The sequence below is a fragment of the Coffea eugenioides genome, chromosome 7 (assembly GCF_003713205.1).
Source record: "Coffea eugenioides isolate CCC68of chromosome 7, Ceug_1.0, whole genome shotgun sequence".
NCBI classification, from domain to species: domain Eukaryota; kingdom Viridiplantae; phylum Streptophyta; class Magnoliopsida; order Gentianales; family Rubiaceae; genus Coffea; species Coffea eugenioides.
Window position 1 is genome coordinate 5,825,624 of NC_040041.1, and position 24,537 is coordinate 5,850,160.

The window sequence follows — 24,537 nt, forward strand, 5'->3', positions numbered from 1 at the left end:
CCAGTTTTATCCGCACAGTTCAGCTAAATGAGAAATGTAAAGTTAAATGTTGGGTATGATGCACCAAATTTAGTGACATTGCTGAAGGATTTGATGTTATATCCTTAGAACGTGGTTCAAGTTTCAGGAAAAGGGAAGATGGTTTTGTTTCATGAATATAGCGAACTGAGTGGTCCAGGCTAATGCAACCAGCAACTGGGGAAGCAGCTCCTGGATGATTTCTGAATGATTTACAAGGACGGGGATTGGAGACATCCTTTTGGATAATTGTGTATCTCCTGCAGGTCTTACTGACAGCATATCTGGTTAGTCATTTATTTGGATAGCCCCACAAATAGTCCACAAATAGTCATTTATCTGGTTAGTCATTCTATGATGTGCATATTGTTTTTGCATCCTTTTCTAACGAAGCATTGAACTTCATTACATAATTTTTAGAAATTTGACTAAGTCAAGACATTGGAAGTCATTGTTATAGTTGTAATATGGTTTATTCAATCAATGCTTAACTAGTCCAACAGTTGGCCTTTCATTCATGGGTTTCAGACGAATGGTCAAGATCACCTGTTCATCTCTTTGATATCGTTAATAAAGCAATTAGTATCTCCTTTCCACCATACACTTCTTACTTCAGTAGAATTAAAGCAACACATTTTCAAGTTATCAGTCTTAATGTGACAACTTGTCATCATTTTGCAAGAGATTGAATTGCTCTATTTCCCATATGGTTGATTTGAAGTGCCATTCTTGGTCACAGCTCTGAGAGATGGCTTTTTATTTATGTGCAGTCCCAGGTAGGGAACAGTATGAGCATTGGTGCATCTTGATATGCTGCCTTACAAGTAAGACAATGCTTCAATGAAAAGGTGTGCTGAATTGCTGGAGTAGGGCTTAAGATTCACGTCTGTTCGTTATGAGATTAAGTATGCCACAGATTCCTGTTTCTTTGGCAAAAGAATGAAGTACTTAACCAAGAGAATTTCAATACTCAAAGATTTAAGGAATTACGGTAAAATCTAGCGACATAATTTTCCACCTTGAAACGATTTTTGGTTCATTTTAATCCTCTGATTTTGAACTTTCTTTACACAAGTATGCTTTCTGTTCCTCATTCTTTTCATGAGTTCAGTTGTAGAGACCTTGTGTTGGCTCTTGCTGCAGGTATAGAGGTTAATAGCTGCTCAACGCTTTGGTCTCCAATGCTGTAAAATCCTGTGGACATGAATCTCTACAACCATGCCGAGATTCAGGCAATCATTTGCAGACTGGTGAGAATTACTAGTCAAAGGTCACAAGTTCATCATAAATAACCACAGGCTGGTGAGAGTTACTAGTCACTAGATCATCATAAATAGCCCTCCTTTATGTTTTGCAAGCGGCGAGGACAGCAACAAGTGTCTATCTGATAGGGAACTTCTACAAATTTGCTCTTTTAGATCTCAGATGCCGTAACATCCTCGTTTTCTAATACATGTCTGGCTTTTTAGTGATATAATAAAATGACTTGTCTTTAAAAAGATTGAGGAGAAGAATCAGCATCATGGTTTCAATAAGATAAGTTTGATACTGATATTCCATGGTCTTTTCTTCCTCAATTGGTGTCCCTAGTTGGACATATTGCTTCAATTTTATTGACATGCTCTAATTATTTTTCTTGCTGGAATATTATCATTTAAGATCAATTTTTGCAGAATGACTCGTAGTAATTCCTGAATCACAAATTTGTTACTCAATGGGGTTTCTGATCTTTGGTGGGATTACCTAAACTACACTGGAGAGAAGTTCTGGCAATGCTTTTCTAGTTTTCTTGGACTGAAATCTCTCATCTTCTCATGCATTTTGTCTTTTCTCCTTCAGAAAGACAATCCATAATACACAAAACAGCATGACAAGATCACAAACTTGTAAAAAGTGCTAAAGGGCACTATATTTTAGCCTGGGGTTAATCTTTTCGTATCCTTCTGATTGTAAGTTATGGAGTTGCAAAATATTTTTCTATGGGATTTGATTGGGTAGCCATCAAATAATTGTGCTGGAAAAGGTAATGGAGGAAAATAACGTTCAATTCCACCATATGGAATGAAAAGAAGTTCTATTCAAAGTTGGCTAATGTACCAAACTCTTGATCCTGAGGGAAACCAAGACAAAGAAAACAACTACTGATGAAAAGCACGATTTAGAAAAAAGGGAAGAAGACAGGAAATGCTATCAATAAAAAGGCCAAATTGGAAACGGAATCTTTCGATAACTCGACCACCATTTCTGCTCACATAATGGAGTATCCATAAACAAATCCTCCGAAATTAAAAATTCATATCATTCTCATTTCTCAACACATAAAATCAAAATTACTCTGAACTGAAACCCTTTTTTTGAGGAACTGAAACCCTTTTCAATTCAATTAGTTACAAAATTAATGACAAATTCATTATCAATTACTTTCAACTACAAGTAGGCTAAAATTAATTAAGACAATTTGCCCTCGTGACCTCATAACTTCACCCAAAATTCCTCATTTCCATTATAACTTGCTTAAAAAGTGGGGAAAAAAACAGGTACGTTGGGATACCAAATTTTTTTAAAACACAAATTTCAATAATTTTTTTGTATAACCAACTACTTCTTTATTTCACATATTATATATCACAAAAAGTGCTATAATAATTATTCCCCATAATGCTCTACAAATTGACAAGAAAACGGGGAAAAAATTATAAAAATTTGACATATCTAAACTCACCATCTTATTTAAAAAAAAAAAAAAGAAAAAAATCTCAACACTTTTTATATTTGAAACTCTTGTTAGTCCTCTCCCCGAGATAAGCATCAAATCTATAAATATGTTATCACAAATCAACTAGTACTATTGTAATTTATCCAAAACCAAAATACAAAAAAAAAAAAAACAAAATTGATATTGTAAGGACTAAAATACAAAATTCCACGTCAACATTTCTCCAAAATCCAAAACATAAAACAGACATTCCCCACTCCAACCAACCTCCAACACTGCGCCAACTTTCCTTCTCAACTCAACATTTTCACACACTCACACAGTACAGTTCAGTCTGCTTCACACAATAGTGACTGAGTGACGGTGTGTGAAAGAAACGGCGAGCCGACGATGTCGTTTAAGACGGTGGGGAGGAAGCTGTTGAGGAGTAGTAAATGGCAGAGTGTTAATACTACTAATGTTAAGCGGCGTTGCTTTTCGGCGGGGATCGCAGCGGAGGCATCTGTGTCTCGGCCGGAGCTGCCGGCGTTCGACTATGAACCAAAGCCATATAATGGTCCCTTAGCCGATGAAGTCTTCCAGAAGCGCAAAAAGTATCTGGGCCCTTCTCTTTTTCACTATTACCAAAAACCCGTAAGTTTTTTTATGGAGACCAAAATTCTTTAGTAGTTTCTTTTATTGAAATGTATCTTAGTTAGTTTCTGTGAATTCCAATTTGAATTGCTAATTTTCTGACAGATTGTTGGTCAGAGAAATCTTTTTGTGTATTGAAACGGATGGACTGCCAGCAGGGTCTTGGCCATTTAAGAGTGTTTAACCAATTTTATTTGGGAATAGATTTAATTTTTCCTTCTTTTTAAACTCCTTTTAAGAATATAAGTTTCTGAGCTTTAGTGAGGTTTTCTTTTAACTTAGGCTACTTTTAACTTGTTTTAAGCATTTTGAGCAAGTGGTTTAAGTTCAAAAGTTAATCGACTAGGCATTAAATAGTTTTATTGTAGATGACATGTCTATATTCTTGATTTCAGTGAATACCTGCCATGGTGCCATTTATGATTTGTATGGTAAATCTAGTCTTTATGAAAATTTAGCTAAATGTCACAAAGGTTTTTTTTTTTTTTTTGTTTTGAGTCAAACTCTCATTTTTTAACTTTGAGTTGTATGGACAGCTAAATATTGTTGAAGGGAAGATGCAATATTTGTTTGACGAGAATGGAAAGCGTTATCTGGATGCATTTGCTGGAATAGTAACTGTATCTTGTGGACATTGCCACCCTGAAGTACTGAATGCCATCATTGAGCAAAGCAAGCTTCTTCAACATGCTACAACCATATACCTACACCACGCAATCGCTGATTTTGCGGAAGCATTGGCATCTAAGATGCCCGGAAACCTAAAGGCTAGTATTTTGATGGAATCTGTTTGGGATGTTGCAGCTGTGAAAGTAATATGCCTGCTGCCTTTTGACTTAAGTGTGAAGCGCAAAAGGCCATCCATATCTTTGTTTTGCCAGCAATTTCTTTCATGTCTCATCCAACATTTATATCTATTCTCTACATACTGAAATTTTTCCCCTTTTTTCCTGCTTCTTGAAATCTAGGTTACACTTCTCAAGCAATGCAACTTGCTAACACTGCTCCTTTTGGAACTGCAGGTAGTTTATTTTGTAAATTCAGGAACTGAAGCAAACGAATTAGCAATGATGATGGCACGGTTGTACAGTGGTAACCTCGGTATCATTGCCTTAAGAAATGCATATCATGGTGGAAGTTCCAATACGATTGGACTAACAGCTCTCAATACATGGAAGTATCCAATTCCCCAGGTTTGTTCCCTGAGGTTAGGTGCATTATCTAATGCTTCCATGCTATCCTGCTTTCCAAATATGTTACACATTACAATCGAATATGTTATGTGCGATGCTTGAGTGGATACTTGTTCAAAGCATGGTGCTTTAACCTATCCCTGGGGGCTGTTCTTAAGTTGGTTAATGAGTTAATTTGTTTACTGCCACTTGTTGAGTAGATTTTTCTTGGCATTAACTTGTACAATTTGACTGGAATGTATTCCAAAAATAATTTTATCCAACCTAAATAGTTTTTGGTTTGTTGATTCTGATATTCAGTTAACCAAGTAAAAATCCTGATTTCGACAATGCAGGGTGAAATTCATCATGTCATCAATCCCAATCCATATAGAGGTATCTTTGGGTCTGATGCTAGTCGTTATGCTGAAGAGGTACAAGATCACATTGATCATGGGAGTCCTGGAAAAGTTGCCGGCTTTATTGCTGAGACCATTCAGGTTTGCAAACTTATTCTGTTTACTGAAAGTATAGCTTAATGTTGACACAAATAGCTTACTTGATTTTATTATGTAAACTCCAGGGGGTTGGGGGAGCAGTTGAATTGGCTCCTGGATACTTGAAACTGGTTTATGACATTGTTCGCAAAGCTGGTGGTGTTTGCATTGCTGATGAAGTACAAACTGGGTTTGGTCGCACAGGAAGTCATTATTGGGGGTTTGAGACACAGGGCGTGATTCCTGATATAGTTACCATGGCAAAGGTGTATATGATCATTCCCTTGCCTTCTCTTGTATATCATAATACTAATCAGTAGTTCTCACCAGTTGCACAGTTGTCTAGCATAATCAATTTTGACTGGACATAATGTACTCATCAGGGCATTGGGAACGGTTTACCTCTTGGAGCTGTTGTGACCACCCCTGAAATAGCAAGCGTAATGGCTCAAAAGATACAGTTTAACACCTTTGGTGGCAATCCCGTATGCTCTGCCGGTGGACTTGCAGTACTTAAAGTTATTGATGCTGAGAAGCGCCAAGAGCATTGTGCTAAAGTTGGCTCCCACTTGGTTGAACGACTGAGAGTTCTTCAGCAAACACATGACAGTAATGTTCTGTTTGCCTATGGTGCTTTGTTTCACCCACACACATATATAAATAAAGAAAGATTAGACTCATAATTATGAGAACCATAACTTTGTTTATCAAGGCAGTCAATTCCTTCTTTTCTGTGTCAGCCTAAAAGGTAATTGCAATAGGCTGAAGTAATCCTTATCAACATGCATATGGTCAGGAAAATCTGATAGTTCAATGTCTTCATAATGTCGTCACAGGCATATGCTTACTACTGACAAAATTACAATGATTTTAAGGATCTAAAATATCACTCCAGAATGTTGATCTCTACGTATAATGTACAATGTTATGTTTTCTGGTTACTTACTGGTATACTAGTACTAACCCAGTAATAGCACTCCTATGCAAATTTTCTTACCTCTAGTGAACCTAGTCAATCTAATTGTCAATGAAGTTTACAAGTCACAGATAATTTTTAGTAATATTCTCATTTGCATGACCTGGATAGCTGTATGTAAGCAACATCTCTTGAACAAAAAATATTTACTTTTCAATGATTCGATTGCTTGCTTGGGTTATTCAAAATCTAGTATTAGCAGTCTAGAGAAGTTAGCCACTGCCACGTGAGCAGCTGCACAGCTCATCAATCGCAGCATGCCAAATTGATATCACTGCATCCCTATATACTCTGTTGCATTTCCAGACATGTAGGAATAAAATTGTGAATGCTAACTAATGTTTTCCTATGTCTCAGTAATTGGAGATGTGCGAGGTAGAGGCTTGATGGTGGGTATAGAACTGGTCAGTGATAGAACTAAGAAGACACCTGCGAAGGCAGAAACTGCAATTCTGTTTGAGAAGCTCCGAGGTTAGTAAGACCAACCAAAAAATATTCAGGAAATCATGAGAATCTTCATCTATACATTATAGTCTATATGCTTCTATGGTAGTGAGTTAAAGTTTTAATGTAATTCTCATATTTGAACATAGAACTTGGCGTCTTAGTTGGAAAAGGTGGACTGCATGGGAATGTTTTTAGAATAAAGCCTCCTATGTGCTTCAACAAAGATGATGCAGGTAATTTCATGCTTTGCCATTTGAGTTCCTTTGAGTAAATTCCTCCTAGATGAGGTAAACTAACATTAAACAAGACTTCTTAATGAGTTTTTTGCCCCCTCTACATCTGAGCCTTTGAGTTTTCTTTTTCTGCAGGTTTCCTGGTTGATGCATTGGATTATGCCATGTCTAAGTTATGATGATTCATCCCTGAGAAAATTTGATGATGGAGAGAACTATAGGACTGTGCAAAGATCTTCAAAATGCGAACATGAAATGTAGTAGTTGCTTCTGCTCCTTGAAGTGGACAGAACATGTCAATGTAAGAAAACAGCATTGGTATCAGCAATTGCCAATGATTATGGTTGGATTGTACTAGAAAAACTATGCTATACGCTTTAAATGGGAAAAAGAAGAAAAGCGTTCGAGTATACATTGAGCGAGCTTTGTATTTGGTGATTGTCGACTAGATTAGAGTTTTAGGTCAATATGGTTGGACAATCTTTCTTATCCACAAAAGGGGGAAAAAAAAGGAATGAAAAGCAAAAGGTGGAAGAACTTCAAACCTAATCATTAGGGGTGTTCACGAATCGAGCCGATCGCGAGCGGCTCGAGTACGAGCTCGAGCTCAAAAATATTAAGCTCGCGAGCTCAATTATATATATATTTTTTATTTTTTATTTTAATAGTAAAATTACACATATATTTCTAATATTTTATTATTTATTAAAAAATTATTATTTTATTCATTTTTAAAAATAAATAATTATTTTTTTTTTTTAAAAATAAATTTATTATTTTTTTTTTTTATTTTTTAAACTCGAGCTCGAACTTGACACTTTGAGCTCGAGCTCGAGTTCGAGCTTCACAAAATTAACTGCAGGCTCGACTCAATTAGGCCAAAGTTCGGCTCGACTCGATTCGTTTGCACCTCTAGTAATCATAATGGAATATCTAAATATAGCAGCCCATGTGGTCTTATACATTAGGCCTCGAGAGCTAAATAGTCACATGCACCTAAATAGTCACGCCGCAGCAGAGAGTGCTGCGGGGAGCCTTTACAGCTCTGCTCCTCGTGCTGTTTTGAGAGAACCTAGGAGAAGGATTGACCCTCGGACCTAGTAATATATGTCAAACCTTTGAAGAAGGGATCTTGTGGTTTCATTTTTTTTTTTGTTTTTTGAATGCAACAATTACGTCTGGTCTGGCAATCGGATCAGATCAGATTCGAATTCGCGGATTGGATTGAGATTCAGAGATATAATAGATAACCTGTTGATTCGAACACAATCTGTCAACTCAGAAACAGGTTGGATCAGAAATTTCGGGTTGGCGGATCAACCCCAAATGACATGAAACATAATTTCAATTTATTAATTTATCACTGTAGTTTTTAACAGAACTAATTTCGTACAAGGCTAATTACATAATCAAGTAATAAAAATCTCGATAAAACAATCTCAAACCATACCTGAAATAAATTAAAACACTGTAAAAGTATTTTATCTCAAACCATATGTAAAATAAATTAAGATACTATAGAAATAGAAAATAATCTAATATATCATTTGTCCAAACATAATAATTCCAATTTCACACAAGTTAAACAAATTCATTTAGGATTAAGTAGTAAATGCCTTTGGGAAAAAAGAATAACTTTAGTTTAGTTAAATAAAATATTTTTATATTTATTAAATTATTTTTAATTTATTAACGGGTAATCGAGTCAAGTCGTGGGTGACCTGAATTCGACCTGTTTTTTTTTGGGTTCATCGGATTCTGCCCGATTCTGATCCGAACCCGTAAAGTCTCAATCCAATTCATTAATTTGGTACTAGGTTCGTGTCGTGCTTTCAGGTCGTATCAAAAATTATCAGACGACCCCTATTCCTATATTAGGGAAAGGGGATGTAGGATGAACCAGACGGGCGTACTTAAAGCACCCTCAGGAAGTGAAGCTAAGAAACTGGCAAATGGTGCACTAAGGCACCCTAACATGCAGGCAGGGGACTTGAGACCCAGAATCCCTTTTCTTGGTGGCTATTGGGCTGGAATCCAATGGCTGTAGTTTCATCCTTTCGACTTTCTTTCGTGACCCTTAGCCATTCCATTACAAGCATCTCATCAGACTTGTTTTTCTCCTCAGAATGATTCTTCATTCATCTCCTATGGTTCTTGGCATATATTTCAGGCTTATCTTAGCTTTCCTCACAGTTTCAGATCCACACAAAGAAAATAATTGGACTTTCCACAACTTTCCAAGTGATTGGTTGAATAGGGGATACTCCAAGAGCGGCACTACTTCCTTTTCATTTTCTTTATTCTTAAATGAAGATCAAATGGCACCAATACACAAATAACCAACACAAACTCAGTTGCTGCAACATTCTCTTACAATACAGATACTGTTATATTTATTAAAGATTACAGCATTTCATTCATAAGATATTGCTTCCTTTCGACTAAAGAACAAGCCAGAAGGACCATCATCAGGCAACAAAGCCAGCCTCACGGGACTTTCAGCGCCTTCTTCTACAGTCAGTGCTCCGAAGTCATGGCCTAAGTCAGTTTTCACATGACCAGGACAAACGCAATTCACTTTGACACTAGGCCACTTCTTAGCAAGAATTCGTGTATAAGCATTCAGACTAGCTTTGGAGATGGTATATGCCATAGGCCAGCCTTTAGCATCATGGGTACCAGCTTTGAAGTCTTTAAGATACTCATTCAGCACCTCATCCACTCTCTCTTCTGTAAGGTTATCAGCATCACTTAGTATTCCTTTAGCCCATGCATTTGGTGTAAACTGGAAAAAAAAAATGTGAGGGTAAGGAAGAAATTAAATTGCAATTATGGATAGAACCACCAAAAAAAAAGGGCAGATTGGATCAAGTTTCAGTACCTGTAATTTGCCCAAAATAGAAGAAACATTGACAATTCTTGGTGATTGAGATGATTGGAGAAGAGGCAAAAATGCTTCAACCATTCTTTTTGGACCATAGTAGTTTGTTTCTAAGCATGCCACTGACAAATCATGTCTCAGTGCAGAAGGCTTTAAAGTCAGTTAGACCTCCAGCTTCCTGCATTGTTCAGTAACAATTAGATATATTATTAACAACGATTGTATAGAAGGTGAAGCATATCACAACTAATAAAATGAATGCAAAAACATACCAATGCAGCTCGTAGGGCATCAACATCTTCAATGGCTCCAGCAATCCCCGCATTGTCCACCGGATCTTAAATCAATGATCACTTTTCATCAATATGTGACATGACATCCCAAAATTAAATGAATGATCTTAAAGAAAATTTCGATAGATAGAGCAGCAAAATTTATTTTTGTCATACCAAGATATCAAGCCTTCCAAACTGGGCTAATTGCTCAGAATATAGGCCAAAAAAAAATTACTCGCACATGTATGGCTCTGACAGCCATTAGGTACGAATCTATGGGTGCCGGGCTGTGTCAGCCCGGCACCCAAAAGCATTTTTTGACTCTGACTTCTTCGTCAGAATTGTAGTTCAGAATTTTTTTTTTTTAATAAAGCTGTTGGCTACACAGTGCCCGGTAGCCGACAATGTCTGCTAAAGCTGGCTACCGGGCTGAGAGTGCCCGGCAGCCAGTCAAATTTTCAAAAAAAAAAAAAAACTCCAGAGTGTCCATCTACAACACCAGGTGATAAAGGCAAGGGCAAAAGGCGTACCGGCCGTTGACATGATCATTTCCAGTGCATGTTTTACAATTTCAAATATTTGAATATGGGGCACAGCTGAGCTATTTTAATATTTTATTAGAATAATGTTTATCGTTATTGGGTGTATTCACAATTTGACAGTGTGAAGTTATGCATTTTTCCTTCTCCTCATTTTTTTTGCCTATTTTGTTTTTATATTGCACAATAAAATTATATTTATTAAATTATATAGTACATTAAATATTAGATAACAATTTTAACAAATATTTTGTCAACAATTTGCGAACTGCATCTTATTGTAAAAAAAATTAGATTTTTCGTTTAAAACGGGTTTTGTTTAGTTTAACATCTTATAGAAGTAATTATTGATTTAACAAATCTGTTTTCATCTATTTCTATTGTTCGATTCATGAAATGTAATTTAATTAACTTAAAAGACTAAAGAGATTTAGCACGTCAAGTGGCATAAGTTTTAAATAATTAGATTTGACTTCATATTTTTTCGTCTCTTATGTTTTAAATAATTATATTTCAAATGAAATAAAATGTGAATTTGATTGAATCCATAAAAAATGTGGTCTAATTCTTATTAAAATCCTTAAAAGTAATCCAAATTGTCAAAACATATTAGCCTAAAGAGTATCTTTTCGTTATATTAATTATCAACAAATGAAAACACTTACATCATATATAAAAGAAAATTTAGTGAAATTTTTTTTTTAATTTGAGTATATAATAACTTTAGTTGTAAATAGTATTAGGATATGAGTTTCAATCGGCTATGATAACATACTGTAATTATAATAACAAATAAAAGTGATTACCAATATAAAAAAACTCGCAAGAATTTTTTAAAAATTCCTTGCCATTTATTCTTGTCTTTCCTTCATATTAAATCAAATATTTCAATAATACAATTTAATGTATTTATATTTATATTCATCTTAAATTGATAATTTTATTGAATAATTTAAATAATAATAAAATCTTTATTTAAATTGAAATTTAATAAACAACTAGTTGAAATGTCAAAAAAGAAAAAAAATATTATTCAATCGACTCAATGACATATACTTATATTATAATAGAATACTTAATTAACTTTTTTAATTTATTAAATATAAGTATTGGCCATTAGATGATGAAAAAAATTTTAAAAGGACTTTTATTATGATTTTAAAATATATAATATTTTTAATCTATGAATAATCTACTTTTTTTAGTGCCCGAATATACTTCTTTGTGCGTCTATATAGGATAAAGTTGGCCTCTTTTCATTGCTTCTTCCTATTATGCACAGAAAAGTGAAGTCTCCGCGTGGTAGAATTGACTTCCTTACATTATACGGAAAAGTGAAGTCTCCGCGCGAAATGCTAAACGAGAGAGTAAAGCAAGACATTCAGGCAACCTTTTTTTTTTGTCCTGTACGCACGCTGCCAGCCTTTTTTTTTTTTTGTTTTGCCAGGCACCCGAAATTCAAACGTCTGGAGTTTTTTTTTTTTTTTGAAAATTTGACTGGCTGCCGGGCACTCTCAGCCCGGTAGCCAGCTTTAGCAGACATTGTCGGCTACCGGGCACTGTGTAGCTGACAGCTTTATTAAAAAAAAAAAAAATTCTGAACTGCAATTCTGACGGAGAAGTCAGAGTCAAAAAATGCTTTTGGGTGCCGGGCTGATTCGTACCTAATGGCTGTCAGAGCCATACATGTGCGAGTAATTTTTTTTTGGCCTATATTCTGAGCAATTAGCCTCCAAACTGAGTCTTGATGAATTCAGCAAGGGAATCAACACTAGATGAATCTGTTACATCAAGCTTATGAAAGAGTAGATCACCAGAAAGCCCACCAGTTTCTTTGAGCTGGTGAAGAGCATCAAGTCCCCTACTCTCATCTCTTGCAGTCAACACCACTGTTATTCCATGAGAAGCTAATTGCTTACAAATCCCAAGTCCAATCCCTTTGTTTGCCCCAGTCACAACTGCATACCTACACAAAATAACTCCATGATCACATTTTACTTGGATCAAAGGGAAGAGCTATAATTTATAATCCATAGAAATATCATGCACTTGTATTTCACTATTTAATGTGTGATAAATTTTAGAAAATGATGTTGTTATTCACGGTGTTGTTTCAATGTCATTGATAATGCATGGTGAGAGTTTATATAGAATATGACTTACAAAGATAACGATTACAAAAGATAAAAGCCATCAAACTAAAAATCAAATTGCAGGATGAAATCCTATCAAACTAGAATTCAAATTGCAAATCAAAGAAGTTGATAGAACAACTTGTCAAATAAGACGTTGTTAAAATTAAAATCTAAAAGCTAACTAATTTTCAATAACATGCACGATGATTTCCTTTCTCATGTGCAAGTACAATGTTAACTTTCTAGTTTTTACATACTTTGAGAGGAATTCAAGAAGATGTAGTTTTTAAGTACCTTTTCTGGGCAAGACTACTACCATTTGTAGCTTCTTCCATTGGTTGATGCTGTAGCAAGTATTGTAAGATTGGTTTCTGTGGAATCTGGAGTTAGCCCAGATTTGGTTCTTCAATTGCCAAGCGACAAAGCATTTAAATACTCCATCTCCAGAGATTATTTCGATTGGTGGTAGAGAGGTCGGTCGTACTGTTAAATATTTAATAAGCAAAATCTGAATTAATTTTAGTTGACTACTTTATCAAAATAATTAGAATTGACGAAATTCTCAATGAATTACAACTTCCAAGGAATTTATTTTGGGTTGTTACAATTCTTTTTTAAAATAAGATACTGATGCGACTGCCAAAAACCGTGTCCGAGCTGATGGGGCCGACCTGATTGGAACAATCGAGCTGGGATCGTGCTAGGTGACCTGAGAAGAAAGAACGGAGGTGGGACTGATGTCCCTGGGATAACTCCGACGGTCAAGTTAGTTTGGCCGTAGAAGGATATAGTAATAGTAGAGAATACTTGTGAGCGTACCTTGCGTAGTCTTGATAGCGGAGTATATATAGGACCGTTCGAGTTGTAGTTTCCTTATGGGAGTCAAAGTTCCCTTAGGGTTCGGAGTCTTCCTAGGGTTTCCCGCGGCGGCCCCTAAATGTTCGGAGACGGCGGCCCATTAAGCCCATCATAGGAGACCTTCGACATGCCGAGCTGGCTTTCTTAGGCCGAGCTGGCCCATGCCAGCCTCGAGGTACCTACTGCCGACCTGCCGCGTGTGGTCTACCGACCTGACACATGTCATGCGCGGATTTGCCCCACTACACTAGCCCCCCTTGAGTCTAGAGTCACCGAGGGGTCGCGTGAATTTAGACCAAATCTCGAGGCGTCAGGTCTGCCAGGGATGGGACCCACGATCCCACGACCGTGCACCTTGTACGGATAACCGCCACGCATGCTGTCATAACCGTCACGTCAGGGGTCACGTCCGCCCATGACGGTAGTTGTCAGCTCAAACGTTTTCCAAGGTGACGGTTTCTCAGCAATAAATTTTGAGATTTCAATTCGGGACTCTTCATCTTCCCGCCCTGGTGGCCTATAAATAGGCCCTACCAGACGTCACTTTCATGCTTCCTTTCTCATTTCTCCTCCTTCACAAATTTTACCAGCTCGCTCCCTGTCTAGAGAGTTCCAGAGTAGCGCTTTCCCTTAAGCACATATCAGCTCTTCATCCACTAGTAAGTCTTCTTTTCCCTTTTATGTCTTCCTCCTCCACGCACTCAGACATCACCAGCTCGGCACCTAGGCGTAGAGTAGTCCGACCTGCACCTATAGAAATAATCTCTTCCTCCTCTAGCTCTTCTTCTTCCAGCTCGTTAGAGTACCTACCTTCCCCCATTCATTCTCCTGCTTTAGAGATGGACCAACCCACCCAACCTGTCTGGCCTGACGCTGGAGCTGCCGACCTAGGGATTCCCCTAGAGGTAACTCCAGCTCGGACCAGGGCGGGACCTTCCAGGGGGCCGGATATCGACTTCGGGGAAGTCGAGCTTATCCCCCCTATCCTAGACCAGGGAAGTGTCGACGAGCTGGTGGGGAGGTATGATATCCCCCTCCAGTTCGAGGCCAGGGCTGCCCGACCAGGGGAGTACGCTTGCCGACCTCCTTCTGAGTTTGTGGCTATCTACAGGGATCAGCTCATAGCTGGTCTCCGTCTTCCCATTCCCCAATTCCTTTACCAAATTCTAACCTTCTGGGGAATTCGTATAACCCAGCTCGTTCCAAACGCCATCAGATCGATCCTCGGCTTTTTTATTATGTGCCGAGTCCTCGAAATTCCATACTCCCTAGACCTTTCCAGGTCATTCTTTCAGATGAAAGTGAGCGGGCCAGTTCATGGCTGGTTCTATTTTGCTCGCAGGAGCGGGGGAGAACTCCCAACCCGCGAGCTGTTCACGCACACCCCCTCTTCCATTAAGGGCTGGAAAGCTCAGTTCTTCTATGTGAAGAACACGGGTTTCCCTCCCTTGACCTGGAGGGAGGAGACCCAGGTGTCCGACCCCATTCCTTCACCTCTTCCTGCGGCCGAACTGGACCTCCTGGTCAGCTCGGATGCTCGATTATCGGTGAAGGAATTTAGCAATGCCCAGCTCCGGTCGGCGGGGCTGATTCGAGCAGAGGTGAACGACCCTGCGCCTGACCTCCGACCTCTCACACCCGAGGAGCTTACAGCTTGTAATCCCTTTGATCTTCTTTTCCTTGCTTTCCTTTCTTTTCCTTTGTCGCACGAACTGACCCCTTTCTTTGCTCTCAGTGAAGAGGTTCTCCCAGCTTCTGAACATAGGAGGGACAGGCAGCTCGCGCGCGGCTACCTCGGTACCCTCCTCAGCTCCTGGTGACGTGGCTCCTCCCCCACCAGAGCCTATTCCCGCAGCTCAGTCTACCCCCTTGGAGGAACCCAAAAAGAAGAGGAGGAAGACCACTGCCAAGAAAGCCAGGACCGAGGTGACCACCTCGGCTACACCTACGCCCCAACCATCTCCTACTGGCGCGTCCACGGAGCACTATGGGGTCAACACTGCCGAGCTGCAGGCCTCATCTGAGTCGCCCCCTTCGATGTGGCGGACGAGGAACATCATTCCTCTCAAGCCCCCAACCGAGCTGAGCACACATCCCCACCCACTCCATTTCTGCCCGAAGTGGGGGTTGTCGATGAATGACCGAGCTCAGTTTCCAGAGGCTGCTCGAGAGCTCGTCAAAGGTTCGGTGCTCCCACGCGACCATCATTTTATCCAGCTCGCATCCAACTCCGAGTTGCTGTCGCACTACTACCTGAGCGCAGCCCAGGTAGCTTCTTCACTTGGTACTTTATTAGTATCCTTAATCCATAGACTTCTCATAGTTGGACCTGCAGCTCAACGTCGCCGGTGCCGAGCTGGCTCAGCGATACGAAAACATGGGAGAGAATCTCTCCCTGGCTGATGCGGCCAAGAACAAGCTGTCCAGTCAGCTCGAAGCAACCGAGGCAGAGCTGGAGGCAACGAAAAAGCAGCTTGCCGACTCCCAGGCCGCCTGCGAGCTTGAGAAGGAAAAGTCCGCCGAGCTGACTTCCCAGCTAGAGAGTGAGCAGAAAAAATCAGTCGAGCTAGTGGAAGCGGCCAGGACGGAAGGGCGCCAGCTAGGCGTTCGAGATTTTAAGAAGTCCGAGGCCTTTATGGATGATTTGGCCATCTTGAATGGCCCCGTCCTGCAGCTGGGCTACACCAAGGCCATGGCGGATGTTCAGTCTTTGAATTTGCCGGGCTTTGACCTGAGCAGATGGCCTGATTATAATCCCCAGGCTGCTGACCAGATTGACAGACTCGTCACGGGCTACTCCAATGGGCGCGACCTGGCTGCCTTGGTCGCCAACCCTGCCTTGCCTGCGACCTCCCCTGAGCAAGAGCAAGAACAGCAAGGGGAGAACTAGAGATAGTGACTTAGATAAGTCTATTAGACTCGGCCAGCTCACTTTTTGTATGGCCCCCTCGATGTTTTTCCTCTTTTTGAAATGAAATAAATAGCCTCTGATGGCCTTTCTCGTCCAACACTTGTAAAAATTTTCCTTTATTCAAAGTCTTTGGGTACATAAAAATATCTCAGCTCGGGCATTGAAACCGTTCTAATACGGGCCGAGCTAACTAATGAAGTGAAGATCAGACCTGTCCAGCTGATTACCTCAGCTCGGACAAACTATCAAGAAAAAACCTCAAAACTGAGTGGTGCCAAGATAGGCCCAACTAGATAAAGTGAACCAATAAATTGAACTAATAAAACATAGAGCCGACCTGTCCAGCTGAGCACTTCAGCTCGGGCAAGCCCCTAAAGGAAAAGCTTCAGATTTGAGTTGTGCCAGGTACGTGGAACTTCGCTTCCATCCTGGCGGGCCAGCCTACAATAACCCGCTCGGTCAGCCTCTTTTACCACGTAGGGACCTTCCCAGTTCGGATCCAACTTACCGGTGCCCACAACTCGGCTAACGGAGTTTTTGCGTAACACCAGGTCTCCTGGCTTGAAAGAAATGCGCCTTACCCTAGCATTGTAGTAGCGTGCGACCTGGCCCTTGTACTTAGCCATCCATATAGCCGCCTCTTCCCTTTGGTGCTCGACCAGGTCCAAATTAAGCCGCATCTCCTCATCATTGTCTTGAGCCACAAAGTGTTGCACCCTACCTGAGGGTACCCCAACCTCTGCTGGAATCACCGCTTCGACCCCATATGTTAGGATAAATGGGGTTTCCTGGGTGGCCGTCCGAGGTGTTGTCCGGTAAGCCCATAGTATGGTGGGTAGCTCCTCCAGCCAACTAGTTCTCACGGACTCTAATCTTGTCCTCAAGCCATGCAGGATGGTTCTATTTACGTTTTCGACCTGCCCATTGGCCTGGGGGTGCCCCACTGAAGTGAAGTGCTGCTGGATGCCGAGCTCCGTACACCACTCTCGAAGAGATTGATCAGCAAACTGTCTGCCGTTGTCCGAGACGAGAGTCCTTGGTACGCCGAATCGACAAACTATGCTTTTCCAAAGGAACTTCTGAATAGACCTGCTGCTTATCGTGTTAAGGGGCTCGGCCTCTATCCACTTGGTGAAGTAATCAATGGCTATCACCAAGTGCTCACAACCCCCTGGAGCTCGGGGAAACGGCCCCAACAGATCAATTCCCCACTGGAAGAATGGCCACGGGCTGCTGAGAGGAATCAATTCCTGAGTGGGGGCGTGATGGATCGGGGCATGTAGCTGGCAAGACCTACACCTGGCTACCAGCTCGGCTGAATCTCTAAAGATGGTGGGCCAATAGTACCCCGCCAACATCCCCTTCTTGGCTAATACTCTCGGGCCGACATGGTTGCCGCAGATGCCCTCATGCAGCTCGCGTAAGACGTAATTACCTTCCTCAGGCGTCACACACCTCAACCAGGGCTGCAAGTAAGATTTCCTGTATAAAATCCCTTGTGTGAGTACATACCTCTGTGACTTGAGGAGGATCTTGCGGGCCTCTGTCCTGTCTGGTGGAAGCTCTCCCTGAGCTAAATACTGAATGACAGGATCCATCCAGGAGCTCACTACCTGAATGACCGCCGTGCTGACTTGGTCATATGCTCGGCTTTTAACCATCTCCACCAGTATTTCCCGACCTATGCCTCCTGCCGAGGTGGAGGCCAGTTTGGATAAGGCGTCAGCTCTCCTATTTTGGCTCCGCGGTATCTGCTCAAGCGCAAACTGCTCGAACAAACCCTTCAATTCGTGTGCCTTCGCTACGTACCTTCTAAGCGTCCCCTCTTTGACTTCGTAGCTTCCCCACACCTGGTTCACTATCAGCTGTGAGTCACTATAGATTTTTATCGACCTGGCCCCTAACTTCCGGGCTATCTCCATCCCTGCAATCAAAGCCTCGTACTCTGATTCATTATTAGAGGCTCTGAAGTCGAATCTTAGTGCATAGGGCAGTTCTTCCCCCATAGGGCTAATAAGGAGGAGACCTGCTCCGCACCCCTCTTTGCTCGACGCACCATCCACGTACAATGTCCAGGTGGGACCTGCTCGTTCCACCGCCTCTGCGTCCTTCCTAGCCTGGATAGTATCCCCTGCCAGTTTAGCCTTGTCTGCTTTTCCAAGATGCCCGGCCTCGTCAGCATCGGCGGCCTGTCCGACCTTAGCTGCCTCCTCGGCCTCTCCGGCCTTGGCAGTTCCCTGGGTCTGCTCGGCCTCCACTGCTTTTCCGGCCTGCCTATCCTTGACGGCTTTTTTGACCTGCTGAGTCTCATCCACTCTCTGGACGGTCTGTCCTCGGCAGCTTCTTCGGCCTGCCGGGCCTCAGCTGCTTCTCCGGACGGTCCTCCCTCCGCTACCTGTGTGACCTGGGTGACCTCGGCAGCATCTTCGGCCTGTAAGACCTCTGCTGCTTCTTGGGCCTGGACGGCCTTGGTAGCCTCGTGAGTCGGTAAAGCCTTAGCTGCTTGCCCGGCAGGTACCTCCTTACCAACTCCCCTGTTCCTCATAGCCTGCATGTCACTGGCCTGATTGACCTCCGCTTCAGGCGATCCAAAGGATACACCATCTGCTATGAAGTCTGCCAATGCTTGGGCTTTGATGGAGGTCCGGGGCTGGTAGCCCAAGTCATACTCCGACAGCTCCACAGCCCACTTTACCATCCGTCCCGAGGACTCGGGTTTGGAAAGGATCTGCTTCAAGGGCTGGTCCGTTATGACCACTACAGGATGAGCTTGGAAGTACGTCCTAAGCTTCCGAGCTGCATGTACCAATGCCAGAACATAGCGTTCTACCGCCGAGTACCTTGCCTCGGCCCCCTGCAGGGCGCGGCTAACGTAATACACCGGCTTCTGCGTTCTTTCTTCCTCTCGCACCAATACTGCGCTAATGGCCCCCTCTCCCGCAGCTAAGTAGATGAACAGGGTCTCCCCCAACTCTGGAGAGGTCAGGGCCGGCAACCGTGCCAGGTGGGCTTTCAGCTCATCGAATGCCCTTTGGCACTCCAGGCTCCACTCGAACTGCCGATTAGCTTTCAGGGCCTTGAAGAAGGGCGCTCCCCGAACTGCCGATTTGGACAGGAACCTGTTCAAGGCGGCCATCCTCCCTGTCAATCGTTGTACCTCCTTAATATTTCGGGGAGGAGCCATGTCCATGATAGCCTTGATTTTGTCTGGGTTAGCTCTGACCCCCTCTTTAGAGATCATGTAGCCCAGAAATTTTCCCGACCTGACCCCAAAAGTGCACTTCTTGGGGTTTAGCCGCATTCGCGAACTCCGAAGGACCTCGAAGATCTCTCTCAGGTCGGAGACGAACTGCTCCTGGGTTCGGCTTTTCACTAACATGTCATCCACATAAACTTCTAGGTTCCGGCCGATCTGGTTTCTGAACAGCTTGTTTACCAACCTCTGGTAGGTTGCGCCTGCATTCTTCAGCCCGAATGGCATGGTAACGTAACAGTAGGTCCCATCCTCAGTGATGAAAGAGGTCTTCTCCTGATCCCCCTCGTCCAAAGCTATCTGATGGTACCCCTTGAAGGCGTCCAAAAAACAGAAGATCTCGTAGCCCGCTGTCGAGTCCACGAGCTGGTCAATCCGTGGGAGTGGGTAACAGTCCTTCGGGCAAGCCTTATTCAGGTCGGTGAAATCCACACACATTCTCCAGGCTTTCTCCTCCTTCTTGACCAGTACCGGGTTGGCTAGCCAGGTGGGATAATAGACTTCCTTAACGATCTTAGCCTCCAGTAACTTACCCACCTCGCTCTTAACGACCTCCTTTCGCTCAGGAGCAAAATTCCTCTTCTTCTGCTTCACTGGTCGGACGTTGGGATCTACATGTAGCCTGTGAACTGCCAGCTCGGTGGGTATCCCAGGCATATCATCGGCACTCCAGGCAAAAATCTCAGCATACTCTTCCAAGAGAGATTCCAAAGAACTTCGGATCTGCTCACTCAGGCCGGCGCCGACCTTCACTGTGTGCTCGGGTCGGTCGGGCTGGACGGGTAGCTCGGCCAATCCCTCATCTGTCTCCAATCTTTCCCCTCTCTCCAGGGGTTCCCAGGATTCCAGACAAATCGTCTGAGCTACTAATTTTTCTTTGCCCTTAAGGGTGGCAATGTAACACGCCCTTGCCACCTCTGGATCTCCCAGCACCTCAGCCACCCCCTCAGAAGTAGGGAATTTCATACTGAGGTGCAAGGTGGAGCAAACAGCTCGGAGGGCGTTCAACGTGGGGCGTCCCAGGATCATGTTGTAGGATGACGGCTCCTTGACTACCGCGAAGTTTACCGGGATCGTTCGGCACCTTGGGGACACCCCCACCGTGACCTGAAGGGTGATCATCCCTTCCGGCCTCACTGGAGGACCAGCAAAGCCGATTAACGGAGTTCGAACCGGTACGAGCTGTCTATCTTCCAGCTGCAGTTCCTTGAAGGTCTTATAATATAGTACGTCTATGGCACTTCCGTTGTCTATATACACCTTCCTCACCTTGAAGTTACAGGTGATGACTTCTATCACAATAGCTTCATGGTTATTAGAGGCCAAAGGAACCGCGTCTTCAGGTCCATAAATTATTTCCTCATACATCTTCAATCGCTTGGCCGAGCTCTCCCCCGTGGGAGGGGGCGGTTGTGCCGCCGAGCTGCATGGCTATCTCCACCCGCAGGTCCTCCGGCAATAGTGTTAATCACCCCCGCCAGGTTCTGTATTTCCTGCTCGGGGGTTCGGCCACGGGGCCCCTGAGGCCGGTCCCGTAGGTAGCTTGGACGCTCCGACCTAGGCCTTCCCCGTTGTAGGTCAGCTCGTTCCTCTCGTACAAACTGCCCCAGATGGCCTCGTTTGATTAGTTTTTCAATGTCTTTCTTGAGATGACGGCAGTCCTCCGTATCATGACCCACATCACGATGGTAGGCGCAATACAGACCTTGGTCCCGTCGGTTTTTGTCCCCAGCTAAGGGCCGAGGAGGTCGGGATAGCCCCTCCTGCTCCATCACTGCGAGCACTCGAGCTCTAGGTGCCGTGAGGCCAGTCCAAGACTTGTCCTCTCCCATTGGGCGGCTCCTGGGGAAACGGTCATAAGCACTCTTCCTTCCCTGGTCAGGTCGTGCCCTCACCTGGTCGGCGCCCTTCCTGCGCCTATCATCCCTCAGTTTCTCTTGTGCGCTCTTAAGGCGATTTGCTTCCTCCGCGTTGGCCTTCTCATGGGCTCGGTCTAGCATCTCCCGAACTGACTTGGGAGGTCTCTCCACAAGCTCAGTGTAAAGCTTTTGCTTGCGCAGCCCATTGATGAAGGCTGCCATGACTACCTTATCGTCGCGATCTCGAACTTGAAGGGACTCATTATTGAAGCGTACCATGTATTCGCGCAAGGACTCCTCGGGCTTCTGTTGGATAGTCATGAGGTGCGCGGTGCTTTTGGAGTAGGCCCGTGAGGAAACGAACTGTGCAGAGAACTGCCGCGCGAGCTGGTTAAAAGAGCCGATCGACCTAGGGGGAAGCCCCTGGAACCACTGCCGGGCCCTTCCTTCCAGGAACATTGGTAAGGTCTTACACCTGACCGCGTCCGCAGCTGTCTGTAAGCGCATCTGCGTCATGAATATGAACAGGTGGTCCTCCGGATCCGTGGTTGCGTCGTAAGGCTTCATGTTTGGAATTTTGAACTTCGCGGGCAGTTGGTATTCCTCGATATCGAGCACAAAGGGGGAAGTAATATACCTGTCCGCTTCTGGGTCTAGAAGCAGGTCCAGTTCGTCCCGCACCTGTTGTCTCTCCCTCCGGGGGGAGAGATCTCCCCTGGGGAGCCTCCGGACGGGCTCCGGGTGTTCAGTTCGGGAGTTCTTGTGAGAAGGCTCCATGACCTCGACTTGCTCACGCGTGACTTCCCGGTGTGCCCGCTTGGCCCCAGTTTTGGTGGGACTCCCAGTTCGGGATTCTGACTGATCTGCTCCCTGATCCTTGGGCTCCTTGTCCTGATGACCTCCCGACTGCTCTTTGAGGTAGTTCATTATTGCCTCGAAGGTGGGCAGGTTTTCGGCCACGGTCTGAACCAGTTGTTCAGGCGGGATTCGTGAGGGCCCTGCCCCTCCTCCTCCGGGTGTTGGACCCCGAGAGGGGTTTTGGGAGCCATCACGCTCGGCCCCCTTGGACCCGCCCACATTTCTCTGCGACCTAGTTTTCGGCATGATTCGCAATGAAGTGTAACGTGCTTCCCACAGACGGCGCCAATTGATGCGACTGCCAAAAACCGCGTCCGAGCTGAGCTGATGCGGCCGACCTGATTGGACAAATCGAGCTGGGGCCGGGCTAGGTGACCTGAGAAGAAAGAACGGAGGCGGGACTGATGTCCCTGAGATAACTCCGACGGTCAAGTTAGTTTGGCCGTAGAAGGATATAGTAATAGTAGAGAATACTTGTCAGCGTACCTTGCGTACCTTGGTAGCGGTATATATATAGGACCGTTCGAGTTGTAGTTTCCTTATGGGAGTCAAAGTTCCCTTAGGGTTCGGAGTCTTCCTAGGGTTTCCCGCGGCGGCCCCTAAATGTTCGGAGACGGCGGCCCATCAAGCCCATCATAGGAGACCCCCGACATGCCGAGCTTTCTTACGCCGAGCTGGCCCATGCCAGCCTCGAGGTACCTACTGCCGACCTGCCGCGTGTGGTCTACCGACCTGACACATGTCATGCGCGGATTTGCCCCACTACAGATACATATATTTTAAATGAGAGAATTATAGCATTTAAATTCCTATTTCGTTTACAAATTCTATTTTAACTACCTAAGTTACAATTTACACAAAAAAAAAATACTATTATGTTTTAGTATAAAGTGTGTAACTTTGTACCAGTTGTAGCAGCTATATTTGTAGTAATATGATCGTTACAAATTAATCTGACAATTATACATGTAACTGTCATTGACCAAAAAGAAAATGCCATACTAAAGCAATTTTCTTGATTTACTATTGAAACAAGAAAAATTAATACCACATGATTTTACAACATGAAAGAAAGAAGACATTTTTTCAAATTAATCATCCCCTTGCTTGTTGATTCCGTTTGGTTCCACAATCCTCAGAAGCTAGGTGATAAATAACCTGCTGCTTATATCTTAAATCAAGTGGTCATGTGAAAGCAGCAGTGATGTTTTTCCAAGCCTAGGCCAAGATCCAAACTTGAACAATTTCGCCACCCTGATTTAGGCCAAGCCATCTTGATATAGTTGAGCAAGGTTTAGACTGTGATGCTATCGTGAGTTCATCTCTGTTAAGTTAAAATGACATCCTATGCATGATGAAGAATTTGAAAATCCATATTCTTGAAGAAGCAGATTGCCTAGTTCAGTGCCTCTTAACGTCCCAATGGATCGATGAATTAGTGTTGCAGAAACCAAGCCAGTAGATGTTTATACGTAACAACCAGTAGATGGTCAAAAATGTTCGTTGATTGCTGAGCAGTACAGCATAGTCTTGAAAATGGCACTGCAATACACACAAAGAAAAGCAGAAACGGTGATAGGGGGCAACATTTTCTAGGCTACACTGAATGTTGTTAAAGATGGTTTTCTCATTCAAAAGATGATACTTCTTTTTGACTAAAGAACAAGCCAGATGGACCATCATCAGGCAACAAAGCTAGCCTCACGGGACTTTCAGCACCTTCTTCTGGCGTCAATAAACCAATATTGTGGCCCATGTCAGTTTTCACATAACCGGGATAAACACAAATCACTTTGAAACTAGGCAACTTCTTGGCAAGAATTCTTGTATAAGCATTCAGACTCGCTTTTGAGATTGCATATGCTAAAGGCCAGCCTTTGGCCCCATGGGGCACCTGCTTTCATGAAGTCTTTTAGATATTCATTCAGCACCTCATCCAAATAAATCAATGGTGAGGAAGTAGTTGCACGTTGCAACTATGGACAAAAACACCCAAAAAAGAAATCATATAGTTAAAGAAGCACATTGCATGTTCGAGTTCAATACCTCTAGCTTGCCTACGAGAGAAGAAGCATTGACAATGCTTGGGGATTGAGATGATTGGAGAAGAGGCAAGAATGCTTCAACCATTCTTTTTGGACCAATTTGTTTCCAAGCATTCCACTGACATTTCATATGTCTCATTGCATACAGCTTTCCAGTCAATTCGAGCTCCAGTTTCCTGTGCTGTTCAAAACAAATTAAACAGAAGTTAGCAAGGAAAACTAGTAATAGAG

At 43.1% G+C, this 24,537-nt stretch overlaps 1 protein-coding gene and 1 pseudogene across 1 annotated transcript; one reads left to right on the forward strand and one right to left on the reverse strand.

The window, feature by feature from the left end:
- Window positions 1-215: 215 nt before the first annotated feature.
- On the reverse strand, window positions 216-17,933 carry LOC113776702 (annotated as a pseudogene).
- LOC113776701 (alanine--glyoxylate aminotransferase 2 homolog 1, mitochondrial) lies at window positions 3,018-6,900 on the forward strand. The gene is made up of 9 exons (XM_027321764.1): window positions 3,018-3,367; window positions 3,904-4,134; window positions 4,390-4,560; window positions 4,896-5,039; window positions 5,123-5,302; window positions 5,420-5,645; window positions 6,370-6,483; window positions 6,606-6,692; window positions 6,828-6,900. Exons 1-9 carry the CDS (start codon window positions 3,125-3,127, stop codon window positions 6,869-6,871), a joined length of 1,440 nt encoding a protein of 479 aa, XP_027177565.1. The 5' UTR covers window positions 3,018-3,124; the 3' UTR covers window positions 6,872-6,900.
- Window positions 17,934-24,537: the final 6,604 nt, after the last annotated feature.

Excerpts from the sequence above, each read along its gene's own strand:
- LOC113776701 (XM_027321764.1), top strand. The coding sequence starts at position 3,125 with ATGTCGTTTAAGACGGTGGGGAGGAAGCTGTTGAGGAGTAGTAAATGG. Across the intron at positions 4,561-4,895 it reads GGAAGTATCCAATTCCCCAG|GGTGAAATTCATCATGTCAT; the intron begins GTTTGTTCCCTG and ends TCGACAATGCAG. Across the intron at positions 5,303-5,419 it reads ATATAGTTACCATGGCAAAG|GGCATTGGGAACGGTTTACC; the intron begins GTGTATATGATC and ends TGTACTCATCAG.